The 17,014-nt window shown below is 41.0% G+C and overlaps 1 protein-coding gene across 4 annotated transcripts in view; it reads left to right on the top strand.

Moving 5' to 3' along the window:
- TLK1 (tousled like kinase 1) overlaps window positions 1–17,014 on the top strand; it is a 114,525-nt gene that overhangs the window by 64,195 nt on the left and 33,316 nt on the right. For all 4 annotated transcript variants that reach the window (XM_075609085.1, XM_075609086.1, XM_075609089.1 and 1 more), the window contains 2 exons: window positions 4,299–4,417; window positions 14,443–14,514. In XM_075609085.1, coding sequence (XP_075465200.1) covers window positions 4,299–4,417; window positions 14,443–14,514 — 191 coding nt within the window. The remainder of the gene's footprint in view (window positions 1–4,298; window positions 4,418–14,442; window positions 14,515–17,014) is intronic.

Consider the following 17,014-nt stretch of genomic DNA (forward strand, 5'->3'; position numbering starts at 1 on the left):
GTATGTTTGTTCACTAGTCAATGCCACTTCACTTGAGAAAGGCCAGCAGGCCGAAATGTTGTGTGTTCTATGGCACAATAAATTCATTATGGTTGAAATCCGTGTGCCCTTGTCAATCAATTACAGTGAGTACGAGTTGAACATTGACTGGATCACAGATTAGAATTATGCTTTCAGTCCCTGCATGGCCATATTACTAAGCAGTGCTCCTTTTGGACCCCAGAAGACTACTGCTTTTGGATGCCAGATGACCATTAATTGTACAGTTATTTCCTGCGCTGGAAAGTGTCTTATGACCTAGCACCACCTAGTAAATATGGTCCATAATATATTCTTAGTATTGTAATAAAATACCTCGTACACAACTTGGTTACGTTTTTGTTGCGCATATTATTCATTGTAACAAATATACATGTCACCAGCAACAATGCATAGGCCTGCATGACACAACTTGAATGTTATGTTAATTTAAGTATTACTATTCCGGTGAATCCGCCAAGATGGATCTTGCCTTATTTCTGTACATAGCGACCGAGAATACTATGAATTTATCGACGAGCATAACTGCCAGAGGCTTGATTATTTGGCACCATGCTTGGAAGAGGGTACTCGCACTTTGATGTTGTGGACTTTTCCCATGACTATATCCCATCTTGTGGCTCAGTATAGGATGCTGTGGGTATGAGATTAAAATCCGGCATATGGTGGGGAGATTATGCTGAAGGGTTATGCAATAATTAGCTGCGCGTAAAGCTGCTGAACTGCTGCTTACATATCTGTATAAGGAAGTACAGTGACTCGACTACTTTTAAGTGAAAACCAAAGGAAGATTCCCACTTCATATTCAAATTTTATGCATGGTAGTTTATTTTTTACTTTCTATATGGAGGTAGTTTGTCCAACTATTTACTCATGTTATTTAATCAGATGTCACCTGTGTCTTCAGCTGCATCGGAAAATGTATTTTTGACAGTGTAAAATCTCAAGTCTTATTTGTAGTCCCTGGGATTAATGCTATGGGAACCCCTGACTGCTATGGCTTTATGCACTGTACGTTGGCGGGACACTGACACAACATAAGTATCTCTAGGGATCAAACACCAGACTTCAAAAGGAAGATCCTTTTTATTTTATTTTGTTTTCTTTTTTTAATTCAAGCCCATAATCATTTTGGTGGTTGAACGCATAACTGAAACTGAATGTTGGATTTCAGAAAGGCCAAAACCATGTGATTACTATAAAGAGCACCCATTTTGTCACTAAAGTTATCATTTGTGTCTTCTAGGATGACAAATGGAAGAATTGATTGGTGCTTCTCACTGGAAGAAATAGTGTTTTATTTATGAATGTTGTTTCAATCTGTATAACAAGCCCTTTATTTCCACCCTTTTTTTAAAGGTCCGGTTATACCAGGAGTGGGCAACTCTAGTCCTCAAGGCCCACCAACAGGTCAGGTTTTAAGGATATCTCTGCTTCAGCAGAGGTGACTCAGATGGATTGATCCGTGGCTAAGTCTTCAACTGTGTTGAAGCAGGGCTATCCTTAAAACCTGACCTGTTGGGGGCCCTTAAGGATTGGGGTGCCCACCCCTGGGTTATACTGTTGGAATTATTTTGCTCGCAAAGCAGCATGTCCATTGACGTCAAAGGTATCCTGCTCCAGTCTCGCCTTACTTGGTACCAGTACCGCAGCTGATTGATTTGTTATAAAGCTTGTGTTCTGTGCACAGATTTTGATATAGTTACTTTACTGTACTGTACAATGCTCTGTTTTAAGTAGAAATTTTCAAACTGTAGGCATCCTATTGGTAATGGCTTTAAAAATAGGGGACTCCATTTTCGTTCAGAGTGCTATATTTTTTTGTAACCTTGGACCAGTAAATTTGAAGAACAAATTCCCTCCTTCTGAAATTACTTTTCCCGTAATTGTTACAGGGGAGTCCGTCCCCCAGAGCTGTACTGCACAGTTTTTAGCTCTGGGGATCCCACCTCAGTTCCCAAGATATTTACATTTCTATGTGCCTGTTTCTCTGGTCTGTTTTTGGAAGTCGATGTAGCTGCTATCTAGGCCACAATCCCACAAGCTCAGAGCACGACATTGCACCTTCCTATTGGATTACACCGGTAGCCATCTTTGATTTGACTTTACTTTGACAGGGCTTTTAAAAGGTAAATATTGCAGGAATATCGGTATCTTGGAGCTAGGGATAGCAGGGCTGGGGTACAGGACCCCCTCCCCTAGTTCTAATTCTTGCAAAAAGGGGCAAGAGGGGAATTGCTGCTTTAAATCCCCTGGTCTAAAAAACTCATTAAAAATTGGCTAAAAAAGCTATTACTATGTGTCCTACCCATGAATTTTTTGGGGGTTGCAAAAAACAATTATATATATATATATACGTCATGGGCATGGTTTCAGATTTGAACTCTCCTAGCCTTTTTAAAATCCCAATTTGTTCTATTACATATAATTGAATAAAACGCTAGCATTAGTTTTATATAATCCTTTTAGACATTCTGTAATAGTCTCAACACCCATGGCCTAAAATACCTTGTAGAAAATATGTATTTTTCTCAGTAAAACTGCATAGTTAGTTACTTTGCAGGTTAGAAGGAGTTGTGTGTTGGACTATTTTGGATCATATTAAAGATCACTGTTGTTCTCTGGTCAAAAACCAAATAAAATCCAATTGATTGAGGTGATGGCAGCTTGGACATCTGCAGGCTCATTGGAATATTTCTGTAAGTGACCTTGTTATTGGCTGTCATGATTCCATGCATTGTTATACGCACGGCAATTAAAGATGTAGCAGGCAGTGTCTCCTTTTAAACATTGTTTTCAATAGTGCTGCTGTAAAAAATAAAATGCCAATGTTAATGCCACCCTTCTAGTTAATGGGAGCGGTAATGTCTACTACATCTCTACCAAACAACCCAAAAGCTCCCATTCTGAATGCCAGATATGAACGACGTTTTCAACTTACATGGAAAGGCTACTGTCGGCTGTGTACTGTATGCTTTTGTGCTTAGGAACAGGGATAATCAGTGGAGGGTGGCAGGATAAGAAAAAAAAATGTTTAATAACCTTCCCTGTCCTATTAATGATATCACTAAAGGTTTGGAAAGGAATCTGGTACAACTTTACTCTTGCGTGCAGCTCACAGACTTACAAAAGAGTACTCTTTCAGGAGGCTACTGACTACTGTGCTTAAGGTGGTCAAATGTGGAGCCGTGGTTGGTGCTTACAATGGCTTAATGATGCACTTTATGCAGTAAAAACACTTGTGAACTATGTAATGAATGGTCAGGTACTGACAAGCTTCCAAAAGGATATGGATTTGTAGATCAGAATTTCTAATGACTTGATAGAGGCTAAGCTATGTGACATGGAAGCATCTTGCAACATATTGGAACACAGGATTATAACTAGAATCTGAAGCTAAAATAAGAGCGCATATGACCTATGATTGGTGGCAGCCCTTATATCACCCCTTGGCCTCCCTTCTTCCAAATTCCCCAGGCGCTATAAATAACGTAGAAGAGGTTGCGTTCTAAAGACTGGGGTTTAAATCCAGATATTGGTTATTGAATTTAACATTGCAACTAATTGAGTGTATATAGAGCCGCTGATGCCTTGTTATACATCTCTTCCACCGGGATAAAAAAAAATCATACTTGAAAATATACAATATTTACATTGGGGAATACAATCATGGTTTTCTCAGACGAGAAACCAATGGTGATTTGGTAATTAGCTGTGTTTTTATCCAGGGTAATGGTCTCTATAGAACAATTGTTATGTAAAAATAATGGCTTTTGGTCCTCTGTTGATAACCGCTTTTGTATAGCACCTGGAGTACTTCAGATGGAGTGGAGATTTGAGCAATATAATTTGCCACTGTGATAAATTCTAAGTACCGTAATTGTGTTTTGTGGTCTTCCAAAGGCAGCTAACCTTGATGTTGACTGTCGATTAGTACATTTTAATGTCCTATGATACGTTTGTGCCTTTGATCTTGGGCTAATTTAAATTAATAGGTAAATTAAAACCGGAAGGGAAGTATGCATCAAACATGGAGTACAAAATTGCTCTCTGCTAGAAGCTTTATGTGTACATTGAACCATTTATGATGTAACAATTGTTTATTGTTGCATTTCCATGCAGAAACTAGTCAGATTTCAGTGCTCCTTATTAGTGTTGCATATTTTTTTAAATAAATGTCTAGATACAAGGTTCAAATCACAGAAGTGTGTTAACATGGTCCATAGATTGCATTAAAGTTCTTCTAATTCATTCTGTAGGTGCTATGGAGGAACTCCATAGCTTGGACCCAAGGCGACAAGAGTTGTTGGAGGCCAGATTTACAGGAGGAGTCAGTGGCAGCACTGGAAGCACCGGAAGCTGCAGTGTTGGGGCAAAAGTAAGTAAAACCACTTAAAGACTGTGCCATGAGTTATGAATGAAAAATTTAGTTACTTAACCCAGTCTAATGTGCATGACAAAGTTGAGCATTGGGAACCTGTTGGATACGTTGATGAATTGTAGCAAATACAAATATAACTTGTGAACACATTCACATGTCTCAGACATGTCTGTAACCCTACTTTTCACCATTATCTCCTATCATGCAGTGCTTGCACTGCAGCCAGGGATTCTGGGAAATTACATGCAAATGATCACACAGTGTCACCTTTTGCTTCAAATCTATTTCAACATGGACACCTGTAAACTTATGCCAGCCGCATAGCACAGCCTGGGTTGAAGTGCATGCCCAGTAAACCTACTCGGAGAGTTGTTGCAACTTTAAAAATTTTTTTTTTTTTTTTACTTTTACCCACCATAAATCATGAAAGTTGGTATTTCTGAAAACTCTGTACGTGAAAAGATCTCCACGGTAAAGACTGACTTTATTTAGTAATGTGGGTGAGATCCACTGTCCAGTTGAGTTCATCCAACTAATAATATTACATCTAATGGAAAATGTAGTCGTTTAATAGTGCATTCAAAATAGTTAATGTGAAAAATTAACTTTCTAAATGAAATCCTTCTGTACCTTCCATCTGTTATTTCCAATCTGCTGGTGTATGTAAGGACGGAAAAAAATGCAAAGTTGCAAAAATAAATGAATACATTTTAGGATAAAAAAATATATATTGAAATTCGACATTGATCTGTTAACATTGTCATCCTGATTATCCCTTTTCTCTCTCTCTGTTGGACATCACAAAGCGGGACATGTGAATAGAAGATAGAAAACAATTGCTCTACACTGTTCTTCAGTGGCTTAAGTATTTAGTCTCCTAACCCAAGGGTGCTCAACTCCTGTCCTCAGCCCCCCCCCCCCCAACAGGTCAGGTTTTCAGGATAGCCCTGCTTCTGCACAAGTGGCTCATTGGCTGAGCCTTTGATTGTGCCATCTGTGCTGAAACTGGTATACCCTGAAAACCTGACCTGTTGGGGGGTGTGGGCGGAGGGGGAGGGATGAGGACTGAAGTTGAGCACCCCTGTCCTAACCAACCTACAATAGATCAAATAAGCCTGCTGTTTACATGATATTGTCAGGAAACGGGATTCTAACAAAACATCCCTCAAAATCCTATGTTTTTTCCGGTCTAGTGTAATAATCTGCATCTATCTGTATTGTGATATCAAAATTGAAAACGACTTTTAAGGACTCCCTCTCGCCCCTACCATAACCAGTTTGTGAGATCTGTGGTCCTGCAGATATTCCCATACTTAGTGGCTGGTAAGAATGCCACGTGTCATTGTTAGGGGTTGGCTCACTGGTACTGATGGGCAGGAATACCGTAACAAGGAAGGTTGCAACAACAGAACTGTGGCCATCTCGGGGGTAAGATCTGGGATCCCATTCAAAGAATTGTGTATTTATAGTAAAGTAAAAGGCAAGCAATATGGATTGGTGCTTTGATGTACTCTTTAACCTTGTTAACATTCGTTGGTTCCTGGTTTTGTCGGTGTTAGCACAAGTCTCCACTTACAAACTTTTTAGCTTGCTCAGAGGGCTGGTATTACTGTTCTGTTTTTAATGGCGAATGTATTGATTCCGGTAGAAACCACCACTGTGGTTCCACGTGCATTACTTTGTCAGACTGGTTCATTACTTGTTGTTTCCATCGAGAAGACACCATAAAGACTGCTTTTAATTATTAAATCCTTAGAGGAAGGGGAACCTTGGAAGATTTTGTAGTTTGATCTGTTTCTTAGTGATCCTGGACAATTTGGCACATGTAATCTTTGCCAAAAATAAACTGAAACAGAAGAGAACAAAAAAGAAAGTACTCTCAAAATTATCAATCGCCGCATGGTTATTATTTAATTCTTTCATCAAAAAAATCATTCTTTCTTTGACATTGACTCTTACTGCTTAATAAAATAATTTACTGCATCACAAGGAGCGGCAAGAGTCCATGTATAGAACATAGAAAGGGATTTTCCCATATGTGACTTAAAAAAGTTTCTGACTATTTCATAAATTATTCTTTAAATGTAATTTTATAGGCCCAGAATCACTAAACTCTGTTGGCCTCGTTGGCTTTATGTAAGTTACTGTAACGTTAAATATGCCGTTAACCAGGATTCATTCCTGTTCTAATAATGGTGAGATGTTTATTAAGCTGAGTCAGGGGTGCTCAAGTCCAGCCCTCAAGAACACTCTCCCCCTCCCCAACAGGTCAGGTTTTCAGGATATCCCAGCTTCAGCACAAGACTGAGCCTCTGATTGAGCCACCTGTGCTGAAGCTGGGATATCCTGAAAACCAGGGGGGGAGGGGGGACTGGGCTTGAAGATTGAAGATGAGCACCCCTGGGCTAAATGACACTCCTCCAATTCAATAAGGGCTATTAAGTTTAACGCTACGAATTAACGTTATGTTTTTCATGCCTAATCCTGGCCTTACTCCCATCCAGACTCTAGAATAGGGAATTGAGGTTAAAAAAACATACATCAGGGGATAAGAGCATTATAAAAAAAAAAGTTTTACAGCTGTGTAACATAACCCCTTAGTAGCTGACGTGATCAGGTAGGGAACCAGTGGCTAGTTGGCAACTAGTTAGTATAATATTGGGTATATATTATCTACCCTCCTTGTATACCAAGAGGCTAGAAAAGGCATGGCTTAGCAATTCCTTACTAACCACTACAGCAAACCATGGGTTAACTCATCTTGCCCAAACGAAACAATCCATGTTGAGCTCTTCAAAGGTCTTCAGGGTCAATTACCCCCTGTAAGTAATTGTGATAACCGAATGTGTGCAGATGCCCCACAGAAAAAAATAAATCGCGGAAAGTTTAAACGGTCAAGTTTTCACCCCTTGATGGGCTAGAGATGGAAAAAAACAACAACAAAAAACAAAGTGAGGGAGAGGTGAAAAGGCAACATACAAATTAAAAACAGCAGCCGAATCCATGGTCTCTACAGCAATGTGATGCCATCAGTTTGCCTTCATAAGCCATCTTCAATCTTGGTTAACATTGCCTTGTAGCTCTATTAACCAGTTTTGGTTAATAGGGCTGGTCGTCATTCATCTACAATTCTAGATGATGGGAAGGGTGACGGGGCAGGTGCCCCGGGGAGGTAAGGGTTAAGACCCTCTTTGAAATAGCTTGGTGAATAAATCTTTATTTTTCCTGATTTAACAGATCTTCGTGAATCCGGTCTCTTGTGTTTGCTGATCTAGTTGTCTCCCTTAACTAGCTCCTAACTAACAAGTATATATTATAAATGTCGGGGGTGTCCAACTCCAGTCCTCAAGGGCCACCAACAGGTCAGGTTTTTAGGATATCCCTGCTTCAGCACAGGCTCAATCAGTGGCTCAGTTGTTGATGGAGTTACCTGTGCTGAAGCAGGGATACCTTTAAAACCTGACTTGTTGGGGGCCCTTGAGGGCTGGAGTTGGCCACCCCTGATATAGGTCTTTGTCATATTGCTGTTCATAGCCAGGCATTCATCCTAAAATGAAATGCTCTTTTACAGGTTGTAAATCGTAAAATGTAATGTTATAAGTGATAATGAAGGTGGTACATGGGTGAGTGATTACATTGCATCCTTTTTACCATGTAGATTAAGGTGAATGCACTATTAAGGCTTACATCTTGAATAGATACAGAATAGAAAAAGACCTTTCTTAAACTTTGGCTATATCGTTAATTATGCAAGGTATCAATTTATTATAGACACTTCGTATAAAAGTAAACATTACGCACTTCTGTATGTTGGTGCTCAGTTTAAATGCAGGCGGGAGGAGGACAACTAAGAAACAAGGAAACATTTAAAAAAAATTATGCTACTTATTGTACATTTCAAGACTTTTCTTCACTTGTACCCAGTTTCTTGATGTTCAGGGTTAGACAAATGATCTCTGAAATGACTCAAAACCTTGACCACTAAGCACCTTTTTACTTGTTTTTACACTCTGTGAAAGAAACGGTTATTGATTTACATTTCAAGTTTGAGATGTGCCAAGCCAGTAGCACCAAACAAGGGAAGCAAAGAGCCAAATGCACCACTTAATCACTCAGCCAGACTTTAAAAACCTGTTACTAAAACAGCTGCAAACATACTGCAGAAGACCATTGTGTATCCAACACATTTCTGTTTTACGTCCTTGACCCATTTAATTGGGAGACCTGGCCCTTTTGCTGCCAGTGGAGCCTGAATCGAAGTGGATTGCAATGCTTATAGCTTGATTTTATGTCCATCAGTCAGCAAAGGGGTGAAATGATCAGAGCAGGGAAATATTTCTGATTTACATCCTTTCTTAGCTTTCTCTTTTGAGAAATATTTAAATTAAATTATATGGGGGTTAACCCTAGATACATTATGATACTGTTCAAAAAACAAAACATATGTTATTGTAAAGTTCTAAGAAGCATTTTTGGTGCCCCCCTTATGCTTTTTTCCAGGAAGTTCTGTCGGGGTGTGTGTGGGGTGTGTATACACACACACTTTCAGATGCTGAAATGTTGAGCTAGTAAAGACACATTTATTGTACCATTCCTGAGAGGTTTTATTTATTTTTGGGCACCAGATCAGTGAAATCAGAGATGGCTGCCGGGGTCATCCAGTGGGAAGTTTCAATGTCAAATCTGACACTGTGGCTTCCTATTGGCTCATAGGAGTCGGGCTTTGATGGCCACCATGCACCTTTTCCAAAAGGGATATATAAAGGTAAATATCTCCGGAACCCTTGATCTAAAACTAGTGCGAGTCTGCCCCCTGGGACACCCAGTACCGATTCTACAAAGAACGTAGGGGGGGATTGCTGCTTGAAACAAATAGTTGACGTGTTAGAGACAGTGTTACTGCTTCCCCCTTTAGCGCTGTCTAATCTTATGTGGGAAGGGGCCATAATGCACAAGGTCTTCTGGACACATAATAAATCAGTCAGAATAGGATGCCAGCTGGTCCTCTCCATTCATGAGACCCATTTTGAGCAAAAGGAGTATCCCAGGGGCCCTCATTAATGCCACACAGCCCCTGAGTAATTTATATCTTTCTGTTTAAGGGTTGCACGAATGTAACAAGTGCCTCTCAAGTTTGATGCATTCAGCACAAGTTTCCTAGGCAGGCTCTGTCATTATCCACAGACATACAACAGCAGTTGGTATTAACAGCTTGGCTGCCAGATCGGTTAATGGGGTGTGGGGGGGAGGGGATTTGACAATGCAGTTAACACGCACAAAAATTGAACCATGCTATTGCAACCATTGTAATATGTTGCCAAATAATTGCACCCACCTATTGCTCTGTATAATCAATTTGGAATACAATCAACACAGCACCATAAAGTGCTTGACTGGTGAATCTATTATCGGAGTCTGAGCGCTAGTTTAATAACACACCCAGGTGTTGAAAGCTTCATATGTTCCCTGTTCCCATATGTTCCCTGTTCCATATGTCCCGCATATGAGAAAGTATTGGCCATCGCTGAAGTCGAAACCGTGTCTCTACTCATTCCTGCTCTGTGTATATTACAACGTGCATACATTGTCAAATAGGTGCTAACATCGCAGAATTAACTTGGGACATGTCCTGGAATGGCACACGTCTGTTTATGCATGCTGGATCTTCTGCCATAATGGCACAGGGGCACACAAGGCTAAAATCTATTCATATTTGATGATTTAAGAAATGCTTAAAGGTGCAATCAAATTGGACAGAAAACATGTATTTCTTAACCAAATCTAACAATGCTAAAATCAAAGGTTTGGCTGCTTTCAAGTACTGTATTTAGACATGAGTTGCAAGTTAAGTATCTTTCTGAATGTTTGTTAATCAAATGTTTTTCTTTACCCCTATCCTGCCCTGTCCTCGGCAGAGAACCAACAAAGATGAGGGGATGTGAGGAGTGGGCGCTCTGGCTGTACAAATACTTGCTGATCACACAGTGACATCATACAGGAGGGAACAGCCAGAGAAAATCAAACCCTCCAAGTCTAACGTCATTCAGTCAGATTTGGATAAAAAGGATATGGTTTACTCAGATGAGACCCCTTAAACATGGCCTTCGAAGGGATTGCCCCTTTAAAAGGACGATCCTACCTGTGGTACGTAAGGGGGCAATCCTTGCCAGGACCAAAGTGTATTAATGTCAGCAACTAGGTTAATGGGGTTGCATCTGGCTCATCGCCTCGTTTATTTATTTATTTTTTAAACCAACATTTGGCTCCTAGAATTATTTTAAAATAAATTTTCAAGTTTGTGATTGTGATGAGCCAAGACTTGGGAGGGGTTTGACTTCCTGTGGGTTGTCCCTTTTGTATGATGTCACTATGATCAGCTGGGTCAAGGTTAGCCAACTCCAGTCCTCAACGATCATCCCAGGGCAGTTTTTAGGATGTGCCTGCTGCAGCACAGGTGGCTTAGTCAAAGACTGAGCTACTGATTGTGCTGAAGCAGGGATATGCTTAAAACATGACCTGTTGGTGACTCTTGAGGATTGGAGTTGGCCACCCCTGTGCTAGTGCTTGTACAGCCAAAGTCCCCCTGTCCCCACCTCCCCGTGACGTTATTGGTTCCCTGGTAAGGGCAGGGTTATTTGAGAATTGTCATTTATTTCCAGAGGTCAAATCTTTGCTTTCAGCATTGTTACATTACTTTAAGGAAACCCATTCGATTTGTTCAATTGTTTACAAAAAGTGTTTTTGTATAGCTATCTGGGATTGCCCCCTTAAGTGTCTGTGTCTGTGCGTATGTGCGCGCGCACACAACAAAAAACAGCTACCTGGGATTGCCCCCTTAAGTGTGTGTGTGTGTGTGTGTGTGTGTGTGTGTGTGTGTGTGTGTGTGTGTGTGTGTATACGTATGTTCGCGCGCACACAACAAAAAACAGAAGCGCATGTCCCATAGCGTAATTCAATCTGTAAAAAGGTACTCTCACAAGTGTAGATGAAATATGCGCAGTTTGAATAACCTGATCTCAGGTAGGCATCAGCAAGCCAAGCATTTACTGGAGTCCCAAGGTGCAAGAATGTAGTCCTGTGTCCAATGATCTGAGCCAAGATGGAATCTGCAGCAGGGACAACAAGACGCACTCCAAGGACACAGCTGGTACTAGGGGAGAACACCACAGCTCAATTTCCACAGTGCTTCCGGATACAAAGCAGGCCGCAACATGCAACTCCACTTGGTCTGCATGGTGGGGGAGGGACTAGGCATAGTGTCGCAATAACGTAGCTGCAGGAGTGTCCAATGAAAAAACGCCCTACGCGTTTCATCGTGCTGATGTCAACTTCCTTGGGGCATACATTAAGGTTGTGCATGAGTATATCTATAGATCTATATCTCTCGCCCTAATTGGTAAGATAATTGTTGAACATGTGAGCAATCTAAAAATTGATCAAGACAATTCTAAAATTACATGTAATAAAAATAAATCTCATAGGGAAGATTATTACAAACAAATTAAAATACATAAATTAAATTAAAATTGTTTGTATATTCATGGACAACAAACAAAATAAAACTTATAACTAAATGAGGCTGTGGGAAAAGAAGATAGTGACATACAATTTTTAAAGGTGCACTGTGCCATGGATCTGGAGTTTGATAAACCCAACAACAGCGGGGCAAAAGAGTGCCCAGAGAAGAAACCACAATTAAGTGATTGTGTGCTTGTGAACATGGTGAATTGTGGTGAATGTGCTATAAAGGTGTACTGAAAATGTGAACTGTGATGTATGTATGTATGTACTGTATGTATCTACAAAATAGTGAATGGTGTCAAAGAACTATAATACTAATACATTCACCATTAAATGATCATAGAAAAAAAAAGTAGGCTACTGTGACCTGTGAAAATGAAATAATGTTTCTGGTGTCTAAACACTTTCAGTCCGCCTGACATCCAGTATGTCTCTTGGCGGCAGTTGGTGCCAAACCTATCACCTCCAGAAACCGACGGAGGAACCTATTTGAGTCCCATAATTTTCAAGGATGAAATGTCTTTGTGTACCTTGACAAAATGTTTGGGAACGGTCTGGGCGCCATTAATAATGCTCTGTCAATGCTCCAAAATACGACATGGAGTGGGCGCATGGTGCACCCAAGGCCACATGCACAGCTAATTAGCTATACGACATATTCAGTCCTATGCAAAATACTTCCTTTTACTGAAAAGGTCTCACTGCTAGAATGACACCCAAATTCTTTATTTGTAAGCAAAAATTGGGAAGCGAGACATCTAGTAAGGCCACATTTAATATTGCCTCTTTTATGGGCTGAGTGATTCATGTGATCTACATTTTGATCAATGGCCATAAGTTTGCTGGGTGCTAAGCTATTTTGAACACACTTTGCTTTCAGAAAAGTTGCATTTGGTATTTTATGAATGTATCCTTTCAGACTAGGATCACAGGCCAAAATATCCCAGTGTTTCTCAAGAATGCCCTTTATCCTAGCTCCAGATTGGTTAAATCTAGTGATAAAGGCAGATGAGAAATCATTGGACTTGTTTTTTTTCTTTAGACATTTCTCAAATGTGTTTTTATTTCGATTTTTTGCTATAGTTTGACGAGCTGTCCTGTCGAGAGATTGTGATGATTGTTCAACAAGAATTTTGTCTTTGTTTTTTGCAACGAATTCTTTAAAAAAACAGACTCTTTTTTTTTTCTTTCTTTTTTTTAAAATCAATATTCGAATGACCGTTCCTTTTTAATCCGCTGAATTGGCCATATGGTTAATTTTGCAACCCTTTTTTTTGTTTGTTTTTGTTTTATAACGGTCGCTATTCGCTTCTATGTGCAGTAAGTGTTACAGGAAACCTGTTCCATGTGAACATCAGTTTGTGTCCCAGGCAATGCATCACCCTCCCACTCCCTCCTTTTTTTTTCTCCTTGTGAAGGAATCATCCATTAGTCCTGTGGGGCTCAACTGCAGTCCTCAAGCCACACCACCCCCCCCCCCCCCAACAGGTCAGGTTTTCAGGATATCCCAGCTTCAGCCCAGGTGACTCAATCCGTGGCTCTGTCAAAGACTGATCCTCTGAGTCACTGGAGCTGAAGCAGGGGCTGATTGAGCCACCTGTGCTGAAGCAGGGATATCCTGAAAACCTGCCGGGGGGGGGGGGCACAAGGAATGGAGTTGAGAACCCTTAAATTAGCCAAACCGTTAAGGGTTATTGGGGCATTATAAATTAGAAAAATGCATTGTTTATTACGAAAAAGTAAATGTTTTTCACTGTAATGTGGTGTAAGTTTTCGGTTTAAAATTTTTATTTTTTACAGTTAATTACGGGGGTAAATTGTAGGAAAAAAAATAATCATAACATATGCCTGGCAAGTGTAACTAACTTTTTGAAGTGAGAGTAAGTATGTTGTGTTGGTGAACCTATTTCCACTCCAATAATCCTGGTCTTGTTTCACTACGGCAGCAGTGACACTGTGTGGTTTGGGCTATCCGACCATTTCATAGGCGGTTGATCATAATGCAATCAGATGTCTGTCTTGGCAAAGTTTTAGTTGCCTGATCAGAACTGTCCTATGTCTTTTATTGTCTACAGTTTTTATTTTGTAACTACATATTACATTGTATTTTATTTTCTTATTTGTGCCAGCTGATCTCAATTGGAAAATGGTCAATTTCCATCTGCTCAAGTGTTCCTTTAATAAAATAGGAAATGACTAACCTGTTCCTGAAGATTTTTACTTACCAGCAAATAATAGTGACTTGATATATTTAGCTTGGGGAAACCAAGTTTGATTCTTCTTATTCACCAGAAAGAATAAAGAGCTTTCTATGAATTTACGTCTCAAATATTGAAAGTAGTAATTGTATACAAATACATATTATCTTTATGTACTTCTGGTGGATTGTATGTTGGTACTCAATAGAAGTGTCCCCATCGCCTATTACATTTTTTGCTCTGCAAACTTTGTACATTAAGGATTTTGCTTATTTATGTTTCTTTTACTTGTTTGTTCTACAGGCCTCAACAAACAATGAAAGCTCCAACCACAGCTTTGGAAGCCTGGGTTCTTTAAGTGATAAGGAATCAGAGGTATGTTTGCCATGTATTTTTTATTTATTTATTTTTAAACATATTATTGCATTTGTTTGTGCAATGGTAACCCGGTCACTTAATATGTCTACTTCCACGCTCCTTAATATGTTTGTCTTTACTCTTTATCTTGTATCAAGAAGAATACGTTTTTTCAAAAAATAATTCTCTTTAATTCCCAGTAGATTGTTAGTTTATAATCAAGCTGTTTGTCGTATACGGCACACCTGTGAGCTCTTGACCTGCATACAGGACAAGGGTTTATACACTGCTCTCTAGCTGGCCCACTTTTCACCTTCGCAAGGGTCCCTCAAATGAACAATATTCTTCCCTCAATCCGTCCCCAAATACCTTCGGTCACGAACAGCACCTGACTTAGATATGCAACCAGGGTGGCTAGTCAACTCTATTCTGTCTGCAGGCTATATCCCTAAGATCTGGAGATCTGGAAAACTGCCAGAGATGTCACAATTTTCAAAAGTGGGGACACAAACACTGTCTCAAACTACAGGCCAATCTCTCTTCTCCCAATACTATCCAAAGTCATGGAAAAATGTGTTCACTCCCTGTTAAGCGATTTACTATACCAAGACAAATGTCTCTAGCCAATTCCAATCTGGCTTTCGCCCCAAACACTCCATGGTAACTACCCTCCTAAACCGGTTGCAATAAGATCCAGTGTGGAATTGATCTGGGACAATTTACTGGTGCAATATTCCTAGATTTTGCAAAGGTTTTTGATACCATTGATCATGTTATCTTGCTAAACAAACTACAGTGCTCTGGAATAGGTAATCCTGCTTTAAAATGGGTTAATTCCTACCTTTCAGGTAGATCCTAACATGTATCTATCTCAGGCTCTAACTCTAACACCTTGGATATCACCTGGTGTGTCCCGCGAGGCTCTGTTCTGGGGCCCCTGCTCTTCTCAGTGTTCATCAATAATCTTCCTACAGCTTGTAAGGGAGCTTCAATACATATGACACAATTTTTTATTTGCACACATCCCTAGCCTATCCGACCTTGGATACGTACTTCAATCTGACTTTTTGAGACTTGAAAATTGGATTTCCCAAAACAAACTGTTTTTAAACACTGACAAGATCGTAACAATGGTATTTGGGACCAAAGCTACATTTTGATAGCTTCCAATGAATAACCTCCAGATAAGAACCAAAGCTAATATCACCCTAGCCCCTAGTTTTAAATACTTGGGCATATGGTTTGACTCCCTTTTTATTTGGGATGCACATTGATACACTGACATCCAAAACCTATGTCAAACTAGGTGTACTTTATAGGAACAAATCTTCCCTAAGTCTGCTGGTCAGAAAGCGTATCGCACAGCAGAGGCTAATTCCAATTATTGACTATGGGGACATGGGATATGGCACAGCACCCCTAACCCACCATAGCAAAGTTGATGCCCTCTACAATTCAAGATGCTGTTTTGTCCTCCAATGAAACTACAACATACATCACTGCAAAATGCTCAAAGAACTAGATTGGTCATCACTTGAGTCTAAGCGCAAAGTTAATCTTTCCTGTTTTTGCATTTAAATACTTTTTGGGCAAGCTATCCATTTATCTGAACGAGCTCCTCACCCCTACCACATGCAGCACTTATCTGTGATCTGACACCAAAAGACTGTTCATGGTGCCAAGGCTCAACAAAGTATCCGGCCGCTGCTCTTTGCGCGCACCCCAAAACTGGAACAATCTACCGGAAACTCTCACAGCCGCCATCAGTCTAAGTTCTTTCAAAACTAAAGCTGTCTCTCATTTTAATCTGGCCTGTAACTGTTACATACGATATATATATATATATCACTGTGCATGCAATGTCTTATATATAATACTAGCTGATATACCCGGCGTTGCCCGGAGGCAGTGAGGGGTGGTGTGAAAGGCAGGGGGGTGGCGTGAAAGGCAGGGGGGTGGCGTGAAAGGCAGGGGGGTGGCGTGAAAGGCAGGGGGGTGGCGTGAAAGGCAGGGGGGTGGCGTGAAAGGCAGGGGGGGGGGTGAAAGGCAGGGGGGGGCGTGAAAGGCAGGGGGGGGCGTGAAAGGCGGGGGGGGCGTGAAAGGCGGGGGGGGGGGCGTGAAAGGCGGGGGGGGGCGTGAAAGGCGGGGGGGGGGCGTGAAAGGCAACACAGTGTGAGACACACACAGTGTCACACACACACACACACAGTGTCACACACACACAGTGTCACACATACACACACACAGTGTCACACACACACACTGTCACACACACACACTGTCACACACACACACACACGTCACCTAGAGCGACACACACGCGACACCTACCTGTACTTCAGGCCGCCGCCATCTTCTCACTCGGCGCCGCGAGGGAAGTACTTCCGGCCGCCGCCATCTTCTGACTCGGCGCCGCCGCCATCTTAGGCGCATCGCGAGGGAGGAAGGGGGTCCGCTGCCTGTTCCCCCGCCGGGGATGGAGATCAGGCGCCGCGAGGTCCGCTGCCTGTTCCCCCGC

The sequence above is a fragment of the Ascaphus truei genome, chromosome 7 (genome assembly GCF_040206685.1).
Source record: "Ascaphus truei isolate aAscTru1 chromosome 7, aAscTru1.hap1, whole genome shotgun sequence".
Lineage (NCBI taxonomy): Eukaryota > Metazoa > Chordata > Amphibia > Anura > Ascaphidae > Ascaphus > Ascaphus truei.